Below are 23,672 nucleotides of genomic sequence, written 5' to 3'. Positions count from 1 at the left end.
TGGTCTTGAACTCTGACCTCGTGATCCACCCGCCTTGGCCTCCCAAAGTGTTGGGATTACAGGCATGAGCCATGAATGCCTTAATTCTTAAGATAGTAATGGGGAATACTGTTCTGAGCCAAGAATGTGATAGCCAGGGAACATAAGTTTATAAGATCACATAGTGTAGTTCTAATAGTGACTTTAAACCCAATAGCTCCCTATGGAAACTCAGGATACCAAAAAGTGCAACAGTAATATTCTGGATTCTAAACTTAAGTTTGAATAAGGATATCATATTTCCTCTTACTTAGAAGGTAAAATACAGGTTTTACTAATCAAGAATGTGATTAGACTTTCAATATCTCCATCATAAACCAATGTGTGACAAAGGAGATAAATCTTATATTCAGTCCCTACTGACAGACATGATGTCCTTTGGTCTCAAAGTGCAAATTAACTAAGTATCCCAAGAGACTACAGCCTAAGACAAACTCTACCTGGGAAAAACAAAACAAAACAAAATAATAACAATAATAGAGACAAAAATACTGAAAAAAGGAAAAAGGTATTAGTATGTATATCCCTTTATAATTTATAGTAGGAATATTTTCATTACCATGCAATAGTATTCAATTAAATAAAGATGAAAGGGATCTATTAAATCATGATGTCTAATGCATGCTAAGGGAAGGCATATTTCCCTGGAGAGAGGAATAAAAAGAAAAAAAATATAAAAACAGATACTATAATAACATTTGAGGAAGGTTCAGTTAGCATATAGTCTTCAGATATCAAATAGAGGTATTAGCATAAGTAGTGGAGACGATTAGATATTGACACAAAGTACCCGTATCAATACAGAGTCTTGTGCTGTGTTTTCAAACATCTAATATATTTGCCTGGAGCGCTTGCAAATTAAAGCTACTCTGTTTATACACAACATAGAAAATGGAATTTGAGCTTCAATGAATTTTTAATTTTGTTCAATCTTGCATTTGTTCAACCAAAAACAATTTAAAGAGGAACACGACGATCAGCCTTAGATTGAGCAAGTTCAGCTCCTCACTAGGGAGTTCTTGAATCCACCATAAAAATCATCAGTGTGCATCTAATAGTTTTCTTTTAATTTGAGAACTGAAAAGTGAATCATCACATCAAATATTCTTCAGGGTCTCTTTTGTTTCCAGATTAAACATGTAATGTGACCTGTCATCTTGCCACATTCTCACATTTCCATTTTAAATAATCATAAATAAGGAAACCTTACTATTCTTTGGCATAACACAGCTGTTTGATTCCGCTGAGTTTCAAAGTCTTAGAAATTGCACTCATTCCTTCTTTAGAGTCCTGCTTTATGGCAAAAGTTTTCAACTGAAAGACTCTTTATTGTATTCAAATCTTGTCCCATACGAGTTGTTCTGGTTACTTAGTTTATGAAGAGTCTTGGATAGTGAATTGGGTCCACAACAGAAAACACCAACTGTTTTCCTAGAATAAGAGAAGAGGAAATAGAAAATCAGGTGTAAAATTAGGCAGAACTAATAAAACAAGAAATATGTTTTATTAGCATGGTTTAAAGTATTAACAAAGTCAATTTCTTGCTGTTTTACATATGGAAAACAATTTTCTAATTATTTACAAATGTAAATGTCAACCAGGAAAATATTTTATTTACCTCATACTTTTCATTCTAGAATTTAGGGTAATTCAAAGAATGTACCTATGAGCACAAATATGCTTATTATCAGGCAGAGATTGATTAGTTTGCCTTAGTCTTTTCATGACTTGTCATTGGTGAAACCAGCAACCTCATTAAGAGCAATGATTGATAGATGTCAATTGCTAAACAGCTGACCTCTGAATAGATGTTCAGTCCACACTGGGCAATGTAAATTCTTCTTTTATTGTACACTTTACACATAGTTATCTAAAATTCCTACATGGATTTGCAAAAGCAGTGATGAATAAGGAAGGAAAGAAAAAAGATATTACCAATTTGAAATAGTATTTTTAAGCAACCAATTTATATTCACAGTAAAACAAAAAACATATTCATCTAGTTCTTTTTTATTTATGCACTGCAATAATGGTAACAAATGCCAAGCAGTTTTTATTATTCTTGAATAAAAAATTTTAGTAGATAAATAATACATATCTCTAACAGATAGACTAAATAAATCCCAGGAAATAAATAATATTTCAAATTGACCTTCTTCCCAAGTTTGATTTGCATTTGATTCTTCCTAGGATGTCAAAATGATTAATATTTCATCTCATATCTTGGGAAAATCCAGTATGTCTTGATTATCTCAGAATAACTCATGCTGAACAAAAGACACTGAATCCATTAAAACTGGTACCAAAAATTAATAGTAAATACTGAAAATAAAAGTTATTAAAACTTTTTACCTTGAAAAATGAAACTAAAATCTGTGAAAATAGAATTTTACTTGGAGCCACGATGGGGTAATAGGGATCAGATCTACCCTCTTACATTAAAAATCTATAAAAAAGCAAACCAAATAGAGGAAATAAGTATTTTCAGACACTGAATAATAGGTATATTATTATATACCTATTATACAGCTATATCTATTATTATATATTATATTATATATTACATATATTATATAGTTATATACTTATTATATGCTAATATTATATAGCATGGAACTATGATCCCTGAAAAGGGCAGAAAACATACTAAGCACAGTCACTGTCTTTGCTTATTGCCTGGAGGCAATCTACTGGCTGCAGCACAGAGAGGGGAAACTCCAGCAAAGATTGGTGATTACACTGAGGGGACAAGGAACGGAGTTCATTGAGGCCAAACCGCTGGAATTTGTGGAACAGAATATGGAAGGGAAGGGAGATCTACAGAAAGACGCCTTGGAGATCAGGAGAGAAGAGTCCTCAAGTCTTTGTTTGATTAATAATCTGTTCGTATATGAGAAGAAACTTCATGAATGTGGGTAAAGAGCTATCAGAGATCAACAGGACAAATAATTGCCAGAGTTTACACAGGACTGCAAATAACTTACATTCACACACACCAGAATAGAAAGTCCTATAAATACAGGGCAATGGGTTGTATTCTCAGAAAGGTTATCACCTTATTTGCAAGGAGTAGAGTGGATATTGGTAAAATTAAGCTTGGACCGAAGGCTACTCTAGACCTCCACTAACAAATCTTAAAAGTGAGCCTTGTAAAGATACAACTGAACCTGAGTAACTTAACTGCATGTCAGAACAAGTCCAAAACTATTAAAATAAATAAATCAAAATTTGGCACCAAACATTTAAACTTTAAAATGTACAAAAATCAATAAAAAAAGTACCAGGAATTCAAAAAGCAAAAAAGTATGAACTATAAATAGGAGTGTTATGGGCTGAAGTGTGCCCCTCCAAAACCCGTAGGTTGAAGTCCTAGCCCTCAGTGCTTCAGGATGTGACTGCATTCAGAGACAAGGCTTTTAAGGAGGCAATTTAAGTTAAAATGAGGGTACTAGGGTAGGCCCTAATCCAATCTGAATGGTGTACTTATAAGAAGTAATTTGAACACAAAAAGAGACACCAGGGAAGTGCATGCGCAGAGAAAAAGCCATGTGAAGAGGCATCAAGAACGTAGCCATCTGCAAGTCAAGGAGAGAGATCTCAGGAAACTAGTCCTGTTTGCGTCTTGATCTTAAACTTCCAGCCCCCAGAACTATGAGAAAATAAATTGCTGCTGTTTAATCCACCCAGTCTGTGGTATATTGCTATGGTAGCCCTAGCAAACTAATTCAAGGAGAAAGAGCATTCAACAGAAACAGACTCAGAATGGTAGACGTGGTCATTGAAACAGTGATGATATACAGGCATCATATATTCAAAGAAAAGCACAATCACGATGAGACAATAAATGGAATATTTTTTAAAGGCCCAAACATAAATTCTCGAGATGGAGTGCAATATTTGAAATGATAAATACACTAGATGAGTTAAAAAAAGAATAGGCCACAGACATATGAAAAAATGCTCATCATCACTGGCCATCAGAGAAATGCAAATCAAAACCACAATGAGATACCATCTCACACCAGTTAGAATGGTGATCATTAAAAAGTCAGGAAACAACAGGTGCTGGAGAGGATGTGGAGAAATAGGAACACTTTTACACTGTTGGTGGGATTGTAAACTAGTTCAACCATTATGGAAAACAGTATGGCGATTCCTCAAGGATCTAGAACTAGATGTACCATATGACCCAGCCATCCCATTACTGGGGATATACCCAAAGGATTATAAATTATGCTGCTATAAAGACACATGCACACGTATGTTTATTGCAGCACTATTCACAATAGCAAAGACTTGGAATCAACCCAAATGTCCATCAGTGACAGATTGGATTAAGAAAATGTGGCACATATACACCATGGAATACTATGCAGCCATAAAAAAGGATGAGTTTGCGTCCTTTGTAGGGACATGGATGCAGCTGGAAACCATCATTCTTAGCAAACTATCACAAGAACAGAAAACCAAACACCGCATGTTCTCACTCATAGGTGGGAACTGAACAATGAGATCACTTGGACTCAGGAAGGGGAACATCACACACCGGGGCCTATCAGGGGGAGGGGGGTGGGGGGAGGGATTGCATTGGGAGTTATACCTGATGTAAATGACGAGTTGATGGGTGCAGCAGACCAACATGGCACAAGTATACATATGTAACAAACCTGCACGATATGCACATGTACCCTACAACTTAAAGTATAATAATAATAAATAAATTAAAAAAAAAAAAGAATAGGCATTGCTGAAGAAAAAGTAAACTTGAAGAAACAGCATTAGAATCTATCCAAATTGAAACCCACAGAGAACAAAAACTGAAAAAAAAAAAGAAAAAAGAAAAAGAAAGAAGCACAGAGCATCAGTGGTCCGTGGGATAATACCAACTAGTCAAAAATACATGTAACCATAGTCCAACATAAGAGAAGACCAAGGGAGAAGAAATAAATAAATAAATAAAAGATCTCATAAATCCCAAGGAGAATAAACACAAAGGAAACTATACCAAGGCAATTGATAATAAAATGCTAAAAACAAGTGACAAAAAGAAAACATAAAACCAAACAGACTGGGGGAAAAGACACATTACAAATCATCAACAGAAAATATAAGAATGAAATATAAGAATGAACGTGAACTTCTTATCATAAACTATGTAAGTCAGAAGTCAATGAAGTGATATCTTCAAAGTACTAAAATATAAAACATCAACTATTATGTATCAAGCAAATTTTATGCCAAACAAAAATGATTTTTCAGAAATTAAGATGGAATAAAACTTTATATACAGACAAAAGCTGAAAGAATTTATCGCCAGCAAACCAGTACTATAAAGTACACTAAAGAAAACTACTCAAGAAGTAGGAAAACAAAATTAGATGGAAATTTGAATCTAACCAAAAGAATGAAGAACAGCAAAATAGTAAAATCTGTAAGTAAATATAAAATATGTATTTTGTCTAATTTCTAATCTTTTTTTTTTTTTTTTTAGACGGAGTCTTGCTCTGTAGCCCGGGCTAGAGTGCAGTGGCCGGATCTCAGCTCACTGCAAGCTCCGCCTCCCGGGTTTGCGCCATTCTCCTGCCTCAGCCTCCTGAGTAGCTGGGACTACAGGCGCCCGCCACCTCGCCCGGCTAGTTTTTTGTATTTTTAGTAGAGAAGGGGTTTCACCGTGTTAGCCAGGATGGTCTCGATCTCCTGACCTCGTGATCCGCCCGTCTCGGCCTCCCAAAGTGCTGGGATTACAGGCTTGAGCCACCGCGCCCGGCCAATTTCTAATCTTTTTAACATGTCCTTGATGTTTAAAACAAAAATACTAATGATGAGAATTATAACATATGTATATGTAAGGTGAATGCAACAATAGCAAAAAGGATGGAAGAAAATGGAAGTACATGAAGTGTTATAATATTATTCAAAGTACCAGCCTGGCCAACAGAGTGAGATCCCATTTCTGCAAAACATTTTAAAAATTAGCTGAGCATGGTGGTATGCAACTGTAGTTCCAGTTACTCAGGAGACTGAGGTTGGAAGAGCTCTTGAGCCCAGGAATTCAAGATTGCAGTGAGCCGAGATCATGTCACTGCACTCTGACTTGGGCAACAGAGCAATACTCTGTCTCTAAAAAATAAATATAAACATAAACATAAAATAGGCTGTGATAAGCTAATGATGTATACTGTAAACTTAGAACAATGTTCCTCTAATTTTGGCTTCATCAGAATCATTTCAGAGACTTCATAGAACACAAATAGGTAGGTCTCCCCATCCCTACGGTTTCTGATTTGGCAGATCTTGGATAGGGCTCAAGAACTTGCTTGTCTAACAAGATTCCAATTGATGCTGGTCTGAGGAATCCAGTTTGGGAACCAACGACCTGAAGCAATTACTAAAAAGAAAAAAAATACAGAGGTATAGCTAACATTAGAGGAAAAATGTGGAATAATAAAAAATACTCAACCCAAATCAAGGTAAAAAAAGAAAATAAAACAAAGAAAGAACAAATAGATAAGTACAGAGCGATGGTGAACTGCTAGATTTAAACCCAACCGTATTTTCATGAAATTGAATGTAAATGATTTAAACACTGAAACTAAAAAGTTTCAACATAAAGCAAAAACTGATGGAACCGCAAAGACAGATAAATTCATAATTATAGTTAATTATTTCAATACTCTCCTCTCAGTAATTAATATAAGCAGACAGAAATTCAGCAAGCATATTGAAAACTTGAATACCACTATCAACCTATTGGAACTAATTGGCATTTATAGAATGCTTTATCTAACAATAATGGAATACCAATTATTTTTAAGTGCATATGGAACACTCACCAAGACTGAACATATTCTGGGCAATAAAACAGGTATCAATACATTTTAAAGGATTAGAATCACAAGGAGTTCATTTTTAGATCAAATCACAATTTAAGTAGAAATTAAAAACAAAAAGATACCTGGAAAATTTCCGCATATTTGGAAATAAAACATTTCTAAATAACCCATGGGTCAAAGAAAAAAACAACATAAAAATAAAACATATTTGAATAAGATGAAACTGAAAACAAACAAGTCAAAATGTATAAGAGTTAGCAAAAGTGATGTTTAGAGGAAAACGTGTAGCATTAAACACTTTTATTAAGAAAAACAGTCTGAAATCAACGACCTATGTTTCCATTTTAAGAAACTAGTAAAAATTTAAAAAAAAGTTAATTAAACCCAAAGTGAGCAAAAGAAATAAAAACATATGAAACTAAATGATTTTATACTTAATGAAATTTAAATTACTATTGAAACATAATGTAGCTTCTGTTTGGGTGAAGGAGAAAGGACAAGATGGAGGAAGGTGAACAAGAAGGCATAATCCATGTTGCTTCCGGGTTCTTCCTCACCAACTTTCCCGCGCGCGGGAAGATGCAGATCAACCGAGCATGCTCCAGGTGATGTCAATCCGAAGAGATCAAAACTTACCCGGCCACGCCTATGGAGACGCCCCTATCACGCCCTTATCCTGCCCACTGCCCTCCCCCTTCCAGTACCAATGCATAAAAGTCTGCCACTGGCAGGAACCAGCGTGACTTCTTCGGCCCCCGCATTTGTGGACCGGAGAACATCACCCGAGAGCGCCGGTGCGACTTCCCTGGCCCCCCACACCTGAGGACCAGAGAACCTCGTCCGAGAGTGTATGCATATTTGCAATAAAAGACTGCCACTTTCTTATGTACTTTGGCCTCATGTTTAATTACTTACTCTCCTAAATTAAGTTACATTAAATTAAATCAAAACAGTTAGTGCCAAATTAATTTAAATTAAAACAGCTTCCATTAAAATAAAAAGAGAATTGAGTCATTTTATTTCTTTGTGTAAACTTTCTGTCAACACGGTATGATGGCAATAAGATAACACTGTTTTTTTGCTTGGCTTTGACAGGGCAATTATAGAACTAGTTTGGCAAGTTTTTCAGATTTCCTAAAGGTACTTCTTAAATACGTGATAATAAAATCAAGTATTAATTATAAAATAAATAATAATAAAAATCATTATTTTTAAATCACCCAGGATATTATGATTTTTGTGGTTTTTTTTAACATTTTCTTTTGCAATTATTAACTAGCTTAACTCTGATAGCCTTTGTGTGTATGTGATCTGAGGAATTCCCTAATGTCACTCTCACTAACTTAATGAAATCTTACTTTTTTTTTTTTTTTTTCCAAATTCTACAAGCAATCTTTGCAATTCATTTGTACTAAATTTGCATTACAGTGCTGCAATCCAACAATTATCTAGAGACCTCTCTACATAACCTTTGATGGAATGGGTGGAGGTAGAATCGGGTACTAAGTAGAAAATGTGGTTTGGGGGTAGACATTAGAAACTAGTTCTATAAATGTTCATACTTGCTTTTTCATGTAGATTTGTAAACATAGAATCTTACATAATGAGAACTTAATCACTCCAGAGAGCTTATTCACTCATTGCATTACAGATCCAGGAGAACTGAGTCACTTGACTCAGGGTCACAGGAGTAAATGTGATAGACTAAACCTAGTCTGTTTATACTCTAGAATATTTTGAGGTACAATTACACAGAAACTGTCCATGACCAAAAGAAATACATCATTAAAAAGTTAGTTGGTTCTTCCTAGCAAAGCCAAGAAAAAATAAATAAATAAATAACAAAGTAAGCTGAAGAATTACTTGTCATAGATTCAATTTTTGTTAGAAAACTAAAGTTTCAATTTTAAATATATATAGCACACACACACACAAACATATGTTTACATATACTTTCATAAATACACACACATACTCTCACACAAACTTACAAAAGCTTCTGTAAGAATACATAGAAAAGAGTTACCAATCATTACCTCTGGGCCAGGAGTGTTTAATCCAATTTAAATTTATATTCTACATAGTATACTAAACTAATGCCTACTGGTTTAATAAATAATCACTTTTTGAAAGTTAAAAAGTATTGCCCAAGTATATGAACAGACACTTCTCAAAAGAAGACATTCATACAGCCAACAGACACAAGAAAAAATGCTCATCATCACTTGCCATCAGAGAAATGCACATCAAAACCACAATGAGATACCATCTCACACCAGTTAGAATGGCAATCATTAAAAAATCAGGAAACAACAGGTGCTGGAGAGGATGTGGAGAAATAGGAACACTTTTACACTGTTGGTGGGACTGTAAACTAGCTCAAACATTGTGGAAAACAGTGTGGTGATTCCTCAAGGACCTAGAACTAGAAATACCATTTTACCCAGCTATCCCATTACTCAGGATACACCCAAAGGATTATAAGTCATGTTGCTATAAAGAAACATGCACACATATGTTTGTTGCGGCACTATTCACAATAGCAAAGACTTGGAATCAACCCAAATGTCCATCAGTGACAGGCTGGATTAAGAAAATGTGGCACATATACACCATGGAATACTATGCAGCCATAAAAAAGGATGAGTTCATGTCCGTTGTAGGGACATGGATGCAGCTGGAAACCATCATTCTCAGTAAACTATTGCAAGAACAGGAAAACCAAATACCACATGTTCTCACTCATAGGTGGGAACTGAACAATGACATCACTTGGACACAGGAAGGGGAACATCACACACCAGGTCCTATTGTGGGGAGGGGGGAGAGGGGAGGGATAGCATTAGGAGATATACCTAATGTAAATGACGAGTTAATGGGTGCAGCACACCAACATGGCATATGTATACATATGTAACAAACATGCACGTTGTGCACATGTACACTAGAACTTAAAGTATGATAATAATATATATATATAATACAAAAAAAGTACTGCCCAACATATGATATATAAAAAGCTTAACGTATACATCTGTCTTTCCTACTATTATCTCTATATGTTTTCAGCAATTGATGTGCATGAGGTTAATCAAAATGCTACATCTTAAACGAAACCATTCATTTACGCAGTGCCTTTGTCCAGTTAAAGAGATCTTAGGAATGTTGAACCATTCTTTTCCTAAGCATGCTACATAAAAATCCTTCAAAAAAATGTTTAACACATTTCAGGCACCCGCCTGAGAACCAATACACAAAGTCAAAGTGTTGTACAAAATGTCAACAGCAGATGGTGCACATTTGCTCTTCTTAAACCAGTTTTCCATTTTTTCCAGAAAAAGAACAAACTACCAAATACACACACACACACACACACACACACACACACACACAAATCGCTCTAAAACACAAACAGCCTAACGAATGAGACTTCTTGAGAACTAACTGTAGGAATCAACAGCGTCGATCTATTTCAATCTGCAAATAATCTGCTCTTTAGAGATTTGGTTTCTGAATTCAGCCAAAGAAACCATCAGTTTTCAGCAATATACAGTGAAAATCGACAAAAAATTTCTTGTCAGAAGTCAGTAAATGGTATTAAAGAGGAACATGTTTGCAAAGCATAGCAAGAGACAGAGGAGTATGACAAGATTATCACATCTAAGATGGGTGATACTGGAGAAAGATGGGAGAGGAAGATAATCAAAAGTGGGTTGATCATTTTTTTCTAAATTTCAACTCTGAATATTACAAAGAACTTCTGCTTTGTAAATCATGCTTACATCTTCATGCCAAAACTACTTCATCAAGGGAAGGGTAATACTACAAAAGTTTAAACATGGCTGTAATCTGAGTCTCATGGGTAACTTTATTCCTTCTTATATTTTGCTTCCCAGGCTCCATTCTATAATTTCTAAAACCAAATCTCTGAAGGTAGAGATAGGGATCATCTTGAACCAGTGATTTCTTCAATAAATAATATTCATCCATGAATTCCTAAATTGGATTTTTAAAAAATATCCATTTAATAAGCTGGCCTGTACATTTATAATCATATATCCTTTTGATGTTTATAAAAATATATTTTAAAAATTATGGAGTGTTCAACTATATAAAGTAATTGTAATGATAAGCCAGAAGTAAAAATTAACACTGGAGTCTTATGATTACAGGAAATTTTAAAATGAAATATTTAATTTATGTACATTATTGTTGCAGAAGTATGATTAGGATTAGGTTAGCAATAAAAGTATGATTAGTTCAAATGTAAAAATATATTGAATTTTGATAAAATTATATGGGTTAATGGGACAGAAATACAACTTAAATGAAAGAAAAAGAATGATGTAAAACATCCAACTGCTAAAAGAAGAGTTTATGTATTTTTATAATAAATGACGGTATCATCCAGCTATATTTATATTCCAGTGGATATGTTTGAAGAAATTACGTTAATTACAAAATGTCAATACCTGCAATATGTTAGAAATCACATCTTTTACAACCATTTAAACTTATGATGAAACTGTTTAGATGTAAACCTAAAAATATGTGAGTGGTTATATACTTTTCAGTATCTTCTTAGAATTCTTATAGATCAGTGCTCTCACTATGGTAAATTTACAAAAGACAAATGGGCTGACTGGTCTGTGCCCTAAAATGAAAGCTTTCCTTCTATAATAATTTCTTCAGATCATAGACACATAGTCTATAAGAACAAGATTATTTATAAAATTATAGTTTCTAAATAATATGTTTGGAAATATTCCAGGTTTAAAGACTGCATATTACAAAGCAGAGCTTTTTTTTTTTTTTTTTTTTTTTAAACAAACAAACAAACAAAAAACATATTCATTCTGGTAAAAAAGGTACAAAAATGTGATTTTAAATGAATTCATTGTTAGAACTAATTGTAAATTTCTTTGTTTGCAAACATGATTTTGAAAACTTTTCCTAGGATCACCTGATATATGCTATGGGAGAGAATACCCATTTTTAATATAGGTATTTACAAATTTATAATCAGGTAGGAAAGTTTAGTTCATAAATACATTATAGACTATTTCTAAGCCAAACTTTAATTATTTGAAATTACAAAAATGTAGGATGACACCTGCCTTACTTCCTCTGTTGATAGTGAAAGAGTGTTTCAGTGAATTTGTCATTTGTAAACTCATTGCCAATTCATTTTTAAACCTCATGTAATTATTTGAAAATATTTTAATTAATTTATTAGCCACATGTCAAACTTTTGAGGTATAGTACTTACCCTCTGTTATACTTTGCTATTTCATCAAACAAAAGTTTCCACCGAGGACGTCCAATAAACAGTCTTGAATTCAGTGCATGATATTTTTCTCCAATTATCTTCTGCCAAAAAGAAAGCACCACATTATTCGAGATTTAGTTAAGTAACCTAGTTCTCTAACATCATTTCTGCTGGTGCTGTGACTTCCCACTAAATTGCTGTGATATAAAGAATGTAAGTATCAAATGGCAACCTATTACGTACAATTATTTCAAAATATCATTTCCTTTCGACTTTCTTTTAAAATCCATTATCTCCTTGAATTGCATTTGTTTGTTTTTAAACAAACAAACAAAATCCATTCTGGTAAAAAGGTACAAAAACTTGATTTTCAATTGAATTAATTGTTAGAACTAATCTCCTTGAATGCCATTCTGACAAATGGCTAATTTTCTTAGACTTCAGTTAGTTGTTTCATCTTTAAAGAACTGCAATGTAAGACAAAGAATAAATTCTAATTGGTCACCCTCAAAAAGGCTCAGCACATAGACTTCATTGAAGTATTTTTGCACCACAAATACAGTTGTCATATTTGGCTCATTATATAAGTAAAATACTACAAATTATCATCATACATTTGGGAAATGATCCTAGACAAGACAGCTCAAGACAGCAGAACTCTAAAATGGGGTTTATCAATAAATGGCTGTGAATGGGCTCCTGTTTGCAATTAACAGAGCATTAGATCTAAATCAATATGAAGAGTCAGAGTGAACTGCAAAGAAAAGAGGAAGTATGTGAATCCCAGGCAGGCAAACTGAGAACCAAATGCAAATTATGCTTCATACCTTCATTATAGCAATACCAGGAGGAAAAGTGATATTGACTTACTTCGTGAGAGTAGTAAAATGAAATACTTTTTACATACCGGATAGGGTAGAAATATGACTGGAAAAATTAGGGTTAGATTAGTTTTGAGGTAACTGACAAACATTCAAATTTTGTATTCGAAGTATTGTGAAAATGTACGACAAAAAGTACTAAAACACAATTTGTTAATGCATTCATGCCTAGATTTATATACCAGTCCAGCCCTTCAATGTTATCTTCAAATATCAGTTTCATCATTTGCAAAATGGGAATATCATTTACTGCTTGACTCTGTTTTAAACTAATAAACTAATATATGTGAAATTCTTAGCACAGTGCCTAGAAGAGTAAATAAATAATGCATGACGGTTGTCATTATTTTTAGTTTCCCTTGTCTAGAAATAAGCTTAATTGTATATGAACTCATCTTCTCTCTCCACATAAAATATCCCCTCAATAAAAAGAAATCACAAGGCTGTTCATGTGTAGTCTGAATTTTAGAAGAACTTGAGGTGATAGTGAAGAGGAGAGGGGCGGACTCAGACCTTTTGAGTCTGCCCCAGCTCCCTGTGAGAAGGACAAATGGAAGGCATAATATGGTTGACTTCAAGGACAAGCTATGACTTTTCTGGACATATTCCAAAGGAGGCCTTCCTCTAGGAAACTTCTGTTCAAACCACCTGCAGGAATTTTCTTCCACCACAGCTCCTACAGTAAATCTATTATCAAGAGGCTTGTTTAATTTACGATAACATCAACCACATACCTGTATCCCATCTGTTTGACTGAGGTACAGCTGGATGTTAACATAGTCAGGTCTGTTCTCTTGCCAAAACTGGGAGGACAGAAAAAGGAATAGACTTATTAAAATTCTGTGGGTATACTCAGATTTTCTCCTATTCTAACATATGTGATTTAGAATTTAACATAACCTAGCTTATCATAACCAATATCTATAAGAAAATGAATACACACACACACACATACATGCAAATATATATAACAGATTCTAACAATAATCTGGCCTCTTGGTATGAATGAGGTCTGATGGTGGTAGTGGTAGGGAATAATTTTCTGTTATCTTCATAGATACAAAATTTAGCATGCTAAATGCTATACAAATATTCTCAAATATTAGTCCTTCTGAAATACTCCTTATTTTATTCCTTAAGAGTCTCAAAATTGTACCAGTTTACTCATCAAGAACATGATTTTCTTGAGAAAAAAAAGACAATAGTGATTTAACTTATGCATGATAGCAAATACAAAACAAAACAAATAGACGCTTTTTCCTGTTTCTGCCTTCTGCTTATTCAGCAATGGGCTCTGGTTTCTCTTGTACAAAAATGCAAGAGGCAAAATATACCTGCAAAAATAAATAGTCTACAAAAAAATATGGAACAACAACTCCTCATTTCCCCCTTCCCAAAGGCTTTGGCAACCTGAGAGGATTTTACTGTACCTGAATTGTTTGAAATATTTTTAGCAAGGATGCATATGTAGAGACTATTCTACTTCCTGTCTTTACAAATTAACCTACTCTAGGGACCTCCTGTAAGTGACAGCATAATCTAGTTGTGCTTTTGCGTCTGGCTTATTTCATTTAGTGTTATGTCTTCAAAGTTCATCCACATAGTATATGTCATAATTTCCTTCCTTTTTAGAGCTGAATAGTATTACATTGTGTGCGTATATCATAATCTGTTTATCCAGTCATCTATTGATGAATATTTGGGTTGTTTCCATCCTTTGGCTATTGTGAATAATGCTTCTATGGGCATCTGTCCAATTCCCTGCTTTTAATTCTTCTAGGTACATATCCAGAACCAATCTTTTTATTTATTTAATTTTTATTTATTTATTTATTTTGCAAAAAGTTTGGAGGCCTTTATGTAATCCACTTCCTCCCAGAAAAGCACAGACACCACCTCTCTAATTTCATCTCCTACTATTCTTTCCCTTGCTTACTCTGCTTCATCCACACAGATCTCCTTTCTCTTCTTTCAGGACACCAAGTATACTACTGCCTCAGAGCTCTTGCCTATGAAGTTAGGTTTCTCTATCTTGATTTTTTTTCTCCATAATATGTGTTTAGTCTGCTCATTCACTTCAGCCAAGTCTGCTCAAATGGCATTATAACATTTTGTTTGATGGGTGTTTCTGAACACGCAATATAAATTAACACACCCTCTACTGTTCACGCTGCTTTACTCCTACTTTCCCTTCCTTTGTCCTAACCCGAATCTCAGAACCTGATGCTCGATGTATTTATTGGTTGTTGTCTCTCTTGCCTCATTAGAATATAAACCACGTGAGATCAGAAACTTGGTTTTATTTTGCCACTTGATGACTTTTCAGATCCTAGAATAGTTTCAGATTGATAGTAATCAGTTAATAAATAAATATACACTGAATGATAGAATGACTGAATGAGTGAATACATGCACAAAGAGGTATATATAATGATATCCATTTCAGCGTTCTTTGTAATAAAAAAGTATCTAACATTAGAGAATTGTTCAGCAAACTAGACATATCTATACAATGAAATCCTCTAAAAGAATCAGGTAGGTTCACCATCTCTAAGTGTTGGCACCAGGGAAAACAATAAGGTAGCTCTATATGCACTAATACCAAAAAACAGTCAAGACATAGTAATCAATTAATAAAGGAATTTGCATAAACAATATAAATAGTACGATAGTATTTATAGAACACTTAAGAGTTACCTCTGTTTACACAGATTAGGTAGGGAAGGTAGTAAAAGAGGATTTTACTTTATCAGAATTGTCTGAAATATTTGTAGCAAGGACGCATATGTGTATCACTCATATAATCTGAATAAAGATAAATAGGTCAAATGTTACAGGTTGGATAGGAAAAGATGCTTGCTTTATCTCTGCAAAAAATAAAACACAGAATTTGGGGATTGTTGAGATTTTGTATCATATACCAAAAAGTCTGGTGATTTGAAGTATTAAACATGGCAAATCAAGGATAAGAGCTATCAGAACAAAGGATGGAAGATGTTACAGCAGGTGCCTTCCGGTATTTCCCTCATTGTCTTCCCTCATCACCTTCAGCCATATGCATACATTTCCATGTGAAACACCCTATGTTAAAACATAGAAATGAATGTTCCTATGTTAAAATATATTAGATATATATGCATACTCACAAATATCCATATCTGAAAAGATGTGTGCCTAATTGCTAAGAGATATTATCTCTGAGTTTTTATGTTTAAGAGACTTATTTATTTCCTTGCTACTTATCTGCATAATTTCTATCGTTTAATCTATGGCAAGCATTTATTGCTTTTGTAATATAAAAGATATAACTATTTTAATTTGAAAAATTGCAAAACTAGAAACAACCCTAATGTTACCTTGTTATGCAGCATACAGAGTAAGTCTGCAAACCAACGGAAGGACTGGATATCTCTGCATACCCAAATAAAGTATAGTCTTCTAAGCTTGTATGGTTTCCAGTCATCCCTTTAAAATTAAAATAACATGATAGTGATTAGGATGGCAAACGCAAATATTAAGGAATTCTTATATTTTTGAAAATTTACTTTTCATTAGTAAGCAACCAATAAAAATCAGTCATTTACATTCTAGCAGCTGATACAGCACTTACCATGAGACCTAAATGAATTTAATATGTAATATATTGACTCAAGGATATGACACACTTCATGAATTTAGGTGTTTAAGTGTTAAATGAATTTAAGTGTGAATAATATTCACAAGTATGCATATCATTCATTTCCAGTTGAAGGTCATAACTAAATTGGACCAGAATAATATCGGGCCTTGCATCTCAGAAAAAAAAAGTTTTCAATTTTCAGTGAATTCTATCACAGACTGAGTAGGGCTCCAAAGGTCATCCAGTCTTGCCCTGGCTTTTTGGCAAAATGAGCCAAACCATTCCAGAAAGTTCGTTGTTTATCCCCTCTTAAAAATCATTAAAGAAAGAGATTTCACAATCATATACGACGTAATGCATTCCAGCAACTCATAATTCCAAGTTTGGATCCCCATTTATAAAAAGTAGGCTTGAGGTTAAGAAAATATTCTTCCTTTTTCATAACATTAGGTAACCAAATAACTTGTAATGTGTTGTCAGAAACAAATTATTTCTAGCTTAGAGCATGATCATTTTTGTAAGAACCACCGGAAAGTACCAAATTTACATCTAGTATTTAAAACTGAAATAAAATATAATTCAAATACATCACTTAAATTTATTATTTCTTTTTTGGTTCTGAAAAAAAAAAGTAAATGGAATAGATTTGAGAATAACTTTCCACTTTTATTTTGCTTTGTGTTTTCATAAGAATATCGATCAATTAACTTTTGCTTATAATCCTGAAAGTAAAATAAGTTTTAGTTTAGTATTTCCTGGTCAGACAATTTCACCTTTTTTTTTTTTTTTTTTTTTTTTTTTTTTTGGCAGAGTCTTGCTCTGTCACCCAGGCTGGAGTGCAGTGGTATCACCTCTACTCACTGCAACCTCCTCCTCCCAGGTTCAGGAGATTCTCATGCCTTGACCTCTGGAGTAGCTGGGATTACAGGCGTACACAACCATGCCTGGTTGATTTTTGTGTTGTTAGTAGAGACAGGGTTTCACCATGTTGGCCAGGCTGGTCTTGAACTCCTGGCCTCAAGTGATCCACCCACCTCAGCCTCTCAAAGTGCTGGGATTACAGCGTAAGCCAATGTGCCCAGCCACAATTTCACCTTTGAGGCTACTTTTCTTTAGTCTGTTGTAAATTTGCTAAGTGATAAATGAAGGAATGATGTGTTCAGTTGTCATCTCAGAAAAGCCTGACCATACTTCAACAATAAACCCAGCCCTTTATTTCCATATCCATTAATGTCTACCTTTTGTCATAATTGTAATATTTTCTGAAACAATTTTATTTATATTTCTCATTGCTTTCTTTTTTACCTGCCCCATTTGAATGGAAGTTTTTTAAGGGCAGGGACTCTGTTTTCATTAATTGCTGTCTTTCCAATACCTGTAAGATCTATTGGTAGATGGGTGCACAAAAATATTTGTTGACTGAATGAATGAGTAGAACCACTTATCACTGATGAGGATATAGAGAAATGAAGGATGGAGGTAAATGACTTCTAACAGAGGAAAAGGACAGAGGAGTGCATAACTGTGATATGACATCTTTCTACAAGAGAATATGCTGGGAGTCACAGACCACATGTTGAGAATCACTGAATTATTCCCCTCCTCAATCAGTAAATGGAGGTCCTCGATCAACAAGTAGAATAATTCAATAAGGAATTATTTTTATACTAAAAAGAGAGATGTCTGAAATATTGGCAGTTCTCTATTTGGATTAATAAATAGATCAAAATGACATACAGCAGGGTGTTGAGTATTGATGCAAATGGAGTTACTCCAATGCCTCCAGCCACACAGAGGCTGATCTCATAGTTCAGTGATTCCTCAAACGGACTTCCAAAAGGACCATCAATATACAGCCTGTAGAGCAGTCAGACAAAGGTGGGAAAAAATGAAAATAAGTTAAATTAATTTTCTGTACCATAAAATAAACACGCTGAATACAATCTCTACACTTTGTGATAGGACAGGCCTTATTTCACTGATTCTCATAATGGTCAGCCTAAAGGAATAACAAATGTTGTTTATGAATTGTCAAGATTAAAACAAGTACATCTGTTTCTCAGTATGCCTTTTTTTGAGGAACCATTAATTAAAAGTATAGAGTAATGTAAATATGATCATGCCAGATAGCTAAGGACAAGTTAAAGCTCTGATCATATTAGATTACTATATGGGACTAAAATAAAATAACGATTGCTTTACTGTGTCTAAATTCAAAAAATATTTTTTTCCAATGGCAGTAGTAGAAATACTTATTTAAACATTTACTATGTGAACAGAAAAATAATAGGAGTAAGGAAAAGAATTTGGCACTGTTCTTCCTCTTGGCCTGGTTGTTCATAAGTATAGAACTTTACTTATAAACTGATAGTTCTTTAGCTGTACAGAGCAGTCACAAAGGAAGCTCTGAAGTTCTAATTAGTCTGCTCATGTTTATATATTCAAGTGTGTGTGTGTGTGTGTGTGTGAGAGAGAGAGAGAGAGAGCATAGCGAAATCCTTCTTAATGCAATAGAAATGCTAATTGTTCATATAATAATTCATCCTCCCATTCTTTCTTAGTAACAGACAATTAATTTTATTCAGGGAAGCAAAATGTCCAGCCAAAACAGTACATTTCTCAAATTCCCCACATCTGTTTTGGCTGTGTGAATATATTTTGGCCACTGCCCCCTCCTTCCTACTTGTCTGCTTTCTGAGCTACACACCCACACACACACCCTCCCCACTCCCCACAAAGCTACTCTTCAGTGTTTGAAATAAATCTGGACAGGACAACTAGAACTCAGTGTTCTAGTCATTTACTAGGGCTGGGATACCACACAAGTTACTTGTCCTCTCTAAACTGGATTTCCTTCATCTGTAAAAGAGTCAATAAGATGTGATACTACAGAAATAAAAGTGTGCTAAGAATTGTAGAGGGCCACACAAATATCAGAAATATATTTTGTTAATGGCATCAATCAGTGCCTACAGTATACTGACAGGCCTTCTGGGAGGCCCAGCATTGATGCAACAAATGGGCTAAGTCCAGTATGAGCTGGGTAATGTAGGTGGGAATTTGGTTTTAAAGCCCTTAGAGAATCAGTTGTTTTTCATTTGAAATGCCTTTTTTTTTTTTTTTTTTGTACCAGGAGAGAGAAAACTTTGCTTTTCTTGGAGAAAATAAGAAGATAAAATTACTAGTAATTTATTATTTAATGACATCCAGTTTTTTGAGGGAGATGGAAACTGAAACTGCTTAAATCACTTTTTTTTTACATATTTAATCTGATTAATGTGTGAAATATACTGCCTTTCATTTATGAGCAGTGACTTTCTCCCTATCATAGTACACGGTCTTTAAAAGAATGCCATGTTGTTATTATCATAACATATGTAACCAGATTGTAGAAATTACAGGCAACTCTTTAAAGTCTTGCTATAACATAGTAGAGATGAAATCAATTTGACACATTTTTAAACTTCAGTTGATAACTAATGAAAAGAACATTTATGAAGGATGGTGGATCTAAGATAATTCTAAGAATAAGAGATATCTTCTTCTCTGACCCCCTCAGAAATATATAAACATTTTTACATTTAAATTTTTCCCTTGAAAGCAGTATTTACACTTTAAAAAACTGATTTAATTCTTTCATTAAGATTAATGAGTTTCAAGCTACATTTCTATTTTATGTGGCTGAATGTAAATATACTTGTTAAAGCTTTTAACATGGTACCTGAACATAGTGAGAACCTGATAAATATTAGATATTTAAGAATAACATAATAAATACTATATTATTATTAAAAGTAAAGGTTTGTAATTTATAACATTTAATGTTCATGTAAGTGTAAAGTTTTGAAAAATATTTGCCTTTTAAAATCTTTTCTGATCAGCTGTCACTTTAAACAGTTCTTTTAATTAATAAAAAAATTTCAAGGGTCTGGTGTAGTGGCTCACACCTGTAATCCCAGCACTTTTGGAGGCTGAGGCAGGACAATTGCTTAGGGCCAGAATTTTGAGACCAGCCTGAGCAACATAATGAGACCCTTGTCTTAAGTATTAGCTGGGCATGGTGGCAAGTGCTTGTAATCCCAGGTACTAGGGAGGCTGAGGCAGGAGGATGTCTTAAGTCTAGGAGGTTGAGACTGCAGTGAGCTGTGATCACACCACTGCACTCCTGCCTGGGTGACAGAGTAAAACTCAGTGTCCAAAAAAAATTTTCTTTTTCAAGAAATGCCTGAGACTCTTACCTCAGAAACCTAAAATAAGTTATAATAACAATGGATACTCTTCACCGAACATTTAATCCAGGGTTGGTACTGAATGTTCTATGTATACCTTCACTGTTAATCCACACAACAAATTTCATAGGAAAGTATAATGCCTATTTTATTGCATTGGGAACTAAAACTCAAAAAGGTTAAATAATTTTCTTAAGGTCACTCTTATATTAAGGGGGGAGGACTTTTACTAAATTCATTCTGAATCTAACTCCAAAGTTAGATTCAAAGTTACTATTTTTTTAATAATCAGATAATAATCATCACAATTATCAAATATTTTGGTGAGGTGTATTATATAAAGGTAAAAACAAAAAAAGGTTCCAGGACAATTATCATCTAACAATTCTCTCTTCATGTAGGAAAAAAGTGAGTGTGATTAACTATTCCTCCGGAGAGGATGGTATTGCAGTTTTAGACCATTCTAGTCTCAGGAGGTAATCATATCAATAGAAACAACAAACAAAAGGAATGAGTTTAAAGTGTGTGATGGTTCTCCCTTGATGGTTTTCAAATTTTACTGTGTATCAGAATTTCCTGTAGGGCTTGTTAAAACACAGAATGCTAGGCCCTACTCCGAGTCTTACTGACTCAGAAGTCTCAGCATTTGTCGTTTCCACCATTCCCCCAGGAGATACTGATGTTGCTGACAGAGCAGGTAAGGAGGGTAAGGAGTGAGCTAGTGCAGGTGGTGATTTTACAGAGGGTCCCTGACTTAGGATAGTTCGATTTAAAATTTTTTGACTTTATGATGGAGTGAAAACGATATGTACTCAGTAGAAACTGTACTCAAAATTTTGAATTTTGACCCTTTTCTGGACTAGTGGTATTTGGTACAATAGTCTCTCATGATGCCAGGCAGCTGCCACAGCTGCCAGTCAGACACATGATCATGAGCTTAATCAACCAATACTGTACTCTACAGTGTATAGCAGCATTCAATACAGGTAGGTAATTTTTCAATCCCTGCCCCTCTCCCTCCCCAGTGTCTATTGTTCCCATCTTCATGTCTCTGTGTACCCAATGTTTAATTTTCTGTTTTTGCACGTAAACAGAAATAAAAACAAATAACTTATTTTCATCTCAATAGATGCAGAAAAAGTTTTCGATAAAATCCAACATCCCTTTATGATAAAAACCCTCAATAAACTAGGCATATAAGGAACATGTCTCAAAATAATAACAGTCATCGACGACAAACCCACAACCAACACCATCCTGAAATGGCAAAAGATGGGTGCATTTCCCTTGAGAACCAGAACAAGACAAGGGTGCCCGCTCTCACCACTCTTATTCAACATAGCACTGGAAATTCTAGCCAGAGCAGTCAAGCAGGAGAAAGAAAGAAAAAGCATCCAAATAGGAAAAGAAGTCATACTGTCTCTCTTTGATGATGATTTGCTTCTATACCTATGAAACCCTAAAGACTCTGCCAAGAGAACTGATAAATGACTTCAGTAGTTTCAGCATACAAAGTCAATGTATAAAAATTAGCAGCATTTCCGTATACCAATAACATTCAAGCTGAGAGCCAAATCAAGAACTCAGTCTCACTTACAATAATTTGTAATTATTATCTAATGCAATCTCATGTTAAAATAAAAGCAACATTGTTTAAAAAAAAAAAAAAACTCTGACATTTTTCTCTTGGAATTCTGAATGATTCAGTTCAGTCAAGGCCTTACAAATTAATTAATTTAAAGTCTGCAAGGATAAAAATTCTTTGGCAAGGAGTCCCCATAAAATAATCATGCTACCAAAATTATTCTCTCATAACCATTACGAATTGTTACATTTAATATAAGATTTTTAACAAAGGAAGGATTTTAGGCTACTTTGTTGACTGACAATTTCTGCTTAAAAATAAAAAAACAAACCCCAAATAAACAACAAAAATTTCTCAAACCTAAAAACTAAAGAGTGAAAAGATGTATGGCAGCTGAATACAGGATGGGGTGACAAAGAAAGTAAATGGCTCTCAAAGGCACTAGATGGAGACTCACCTGTGCTTAATCTCTTAATCTATCTCCAGAAAGTGGCTACTTCCCCAACTTGTTCTGTGATTTTGGCCACCTAACCTCCAGTTATAGACTCAGCTTGGCCCTATCCTTCAACCAATTCTTATCTGAGTCAGGAAGGAGTTGTGCTCTCAGCCAGCACTAAGGCTTGTTCATTGCTTGCTCATTAGCCTTGCACTAACACAGCTTCTTGACTTACATCTCTGAGCCAAAATCTTTACAATTTAAACAGTGCCTCAGTTTTACAGTCCTGATGACAGGGTTTTGCCTTGTGAATCCCAGCCCAGGGGTTGGGATCCACTACTTGTTGACAGACCGGCATCCTTTGGACATCCTTCTTGCCTAGTTTTGCAAATATCAATAGCATTTGGCATTCTTATAACTACATTCCACACTCTAGTCAGAATACTACCTTTTAGATCTCTTGCCATCCAAGTATTGGCATTTCACATACTATATAAAAGAAAGTCTAAATGTAAGGATTAGAAGATGAAAGATAGTAATTCTTTTATGAAAGACAATATGTATACTGTGGAAAATCTTATGAACTTATTGTGCTTGTAGAAACTGTACCGGAATAACCACTACCACAAATAAGCAGACACACAAGGGAAAGGGCTCCTTCCTGACTAATCCAAGCAGAGCACATCACCCAGAGCCACCTCTACCAGACAGGACAATGCATCCCTTCTGACAGGATTTAGAATGGATTGAATATACAAAAGCAGCCCACATGACAGAGCCT

The 23,672-nt window shown here is 34.4% G+C and overlaps 1 protein-coding gene across 6 annotated transcripts in view; it reads right to left on the bottom strand.

The window, feature by feature from the left end:
* Positions 1 to 936: 936 nt before the first annotated feature.
* NOX4 (NADPH oxidase 4) overlaps positions 937 to 23,672 on the bottom strand; it is a 173,113-nt gene continuing 150,377 nt past the window's right edge. For 4 of the 6 annotated variants that reach the window (XM_003910526.4, XM_009187084.4, XM_009187085.4 and 1 more), the window contains 5 exons: positions 18,379 to 18,498; positions 16,379 to 16,487; positions 13,757 to 13,825; positions 12,142 to 12,242; positions 937 to 1,470 (listed from right to left, as the gene is read on the bottom strand). In XM_003910526.4, coding sequence (XP_003910575.1) covers positions 1,350 to 1,470; positions 12,142 to 12,242; positions 13,757 to 13,825; positions 16,379 to 16,487; positions 18,379 to 18,498 — 520 coding nt within the window. In that variant the 3' untranslated portion in view covers positions 937 to 1,349. The remainder of the gene's footprint in view (positions 1,471 to 12,141; positions 12,243 to 13,756; positions 13,826 to 16,378; positions 16,488 to 18,378; positions 18,499 to 23,672) is intronic. The other 2 variants (XM_009187083.3, XM_003910527.4) reach the window with 2 other exon arrangements.

Source organism: Papio anubis, chromosome 12 (assembly GCF_008728515.1).
Source record: "Papio anubis isolate 15944 chromosome 12, Panubis1.0, whole genome shotgun sequence".
Classification (NCBI taxonomy): domain Eukaryota; kingdom Metazoa; phylum Chordata; class Mammalia; order Primates; family Cercopithecidae; genus Papio; species Papio anubis.
Note: the sequence above shows the minus strand (reverse complement) of the source record. Positions and strands in the feature narration are given on the sequence as shown.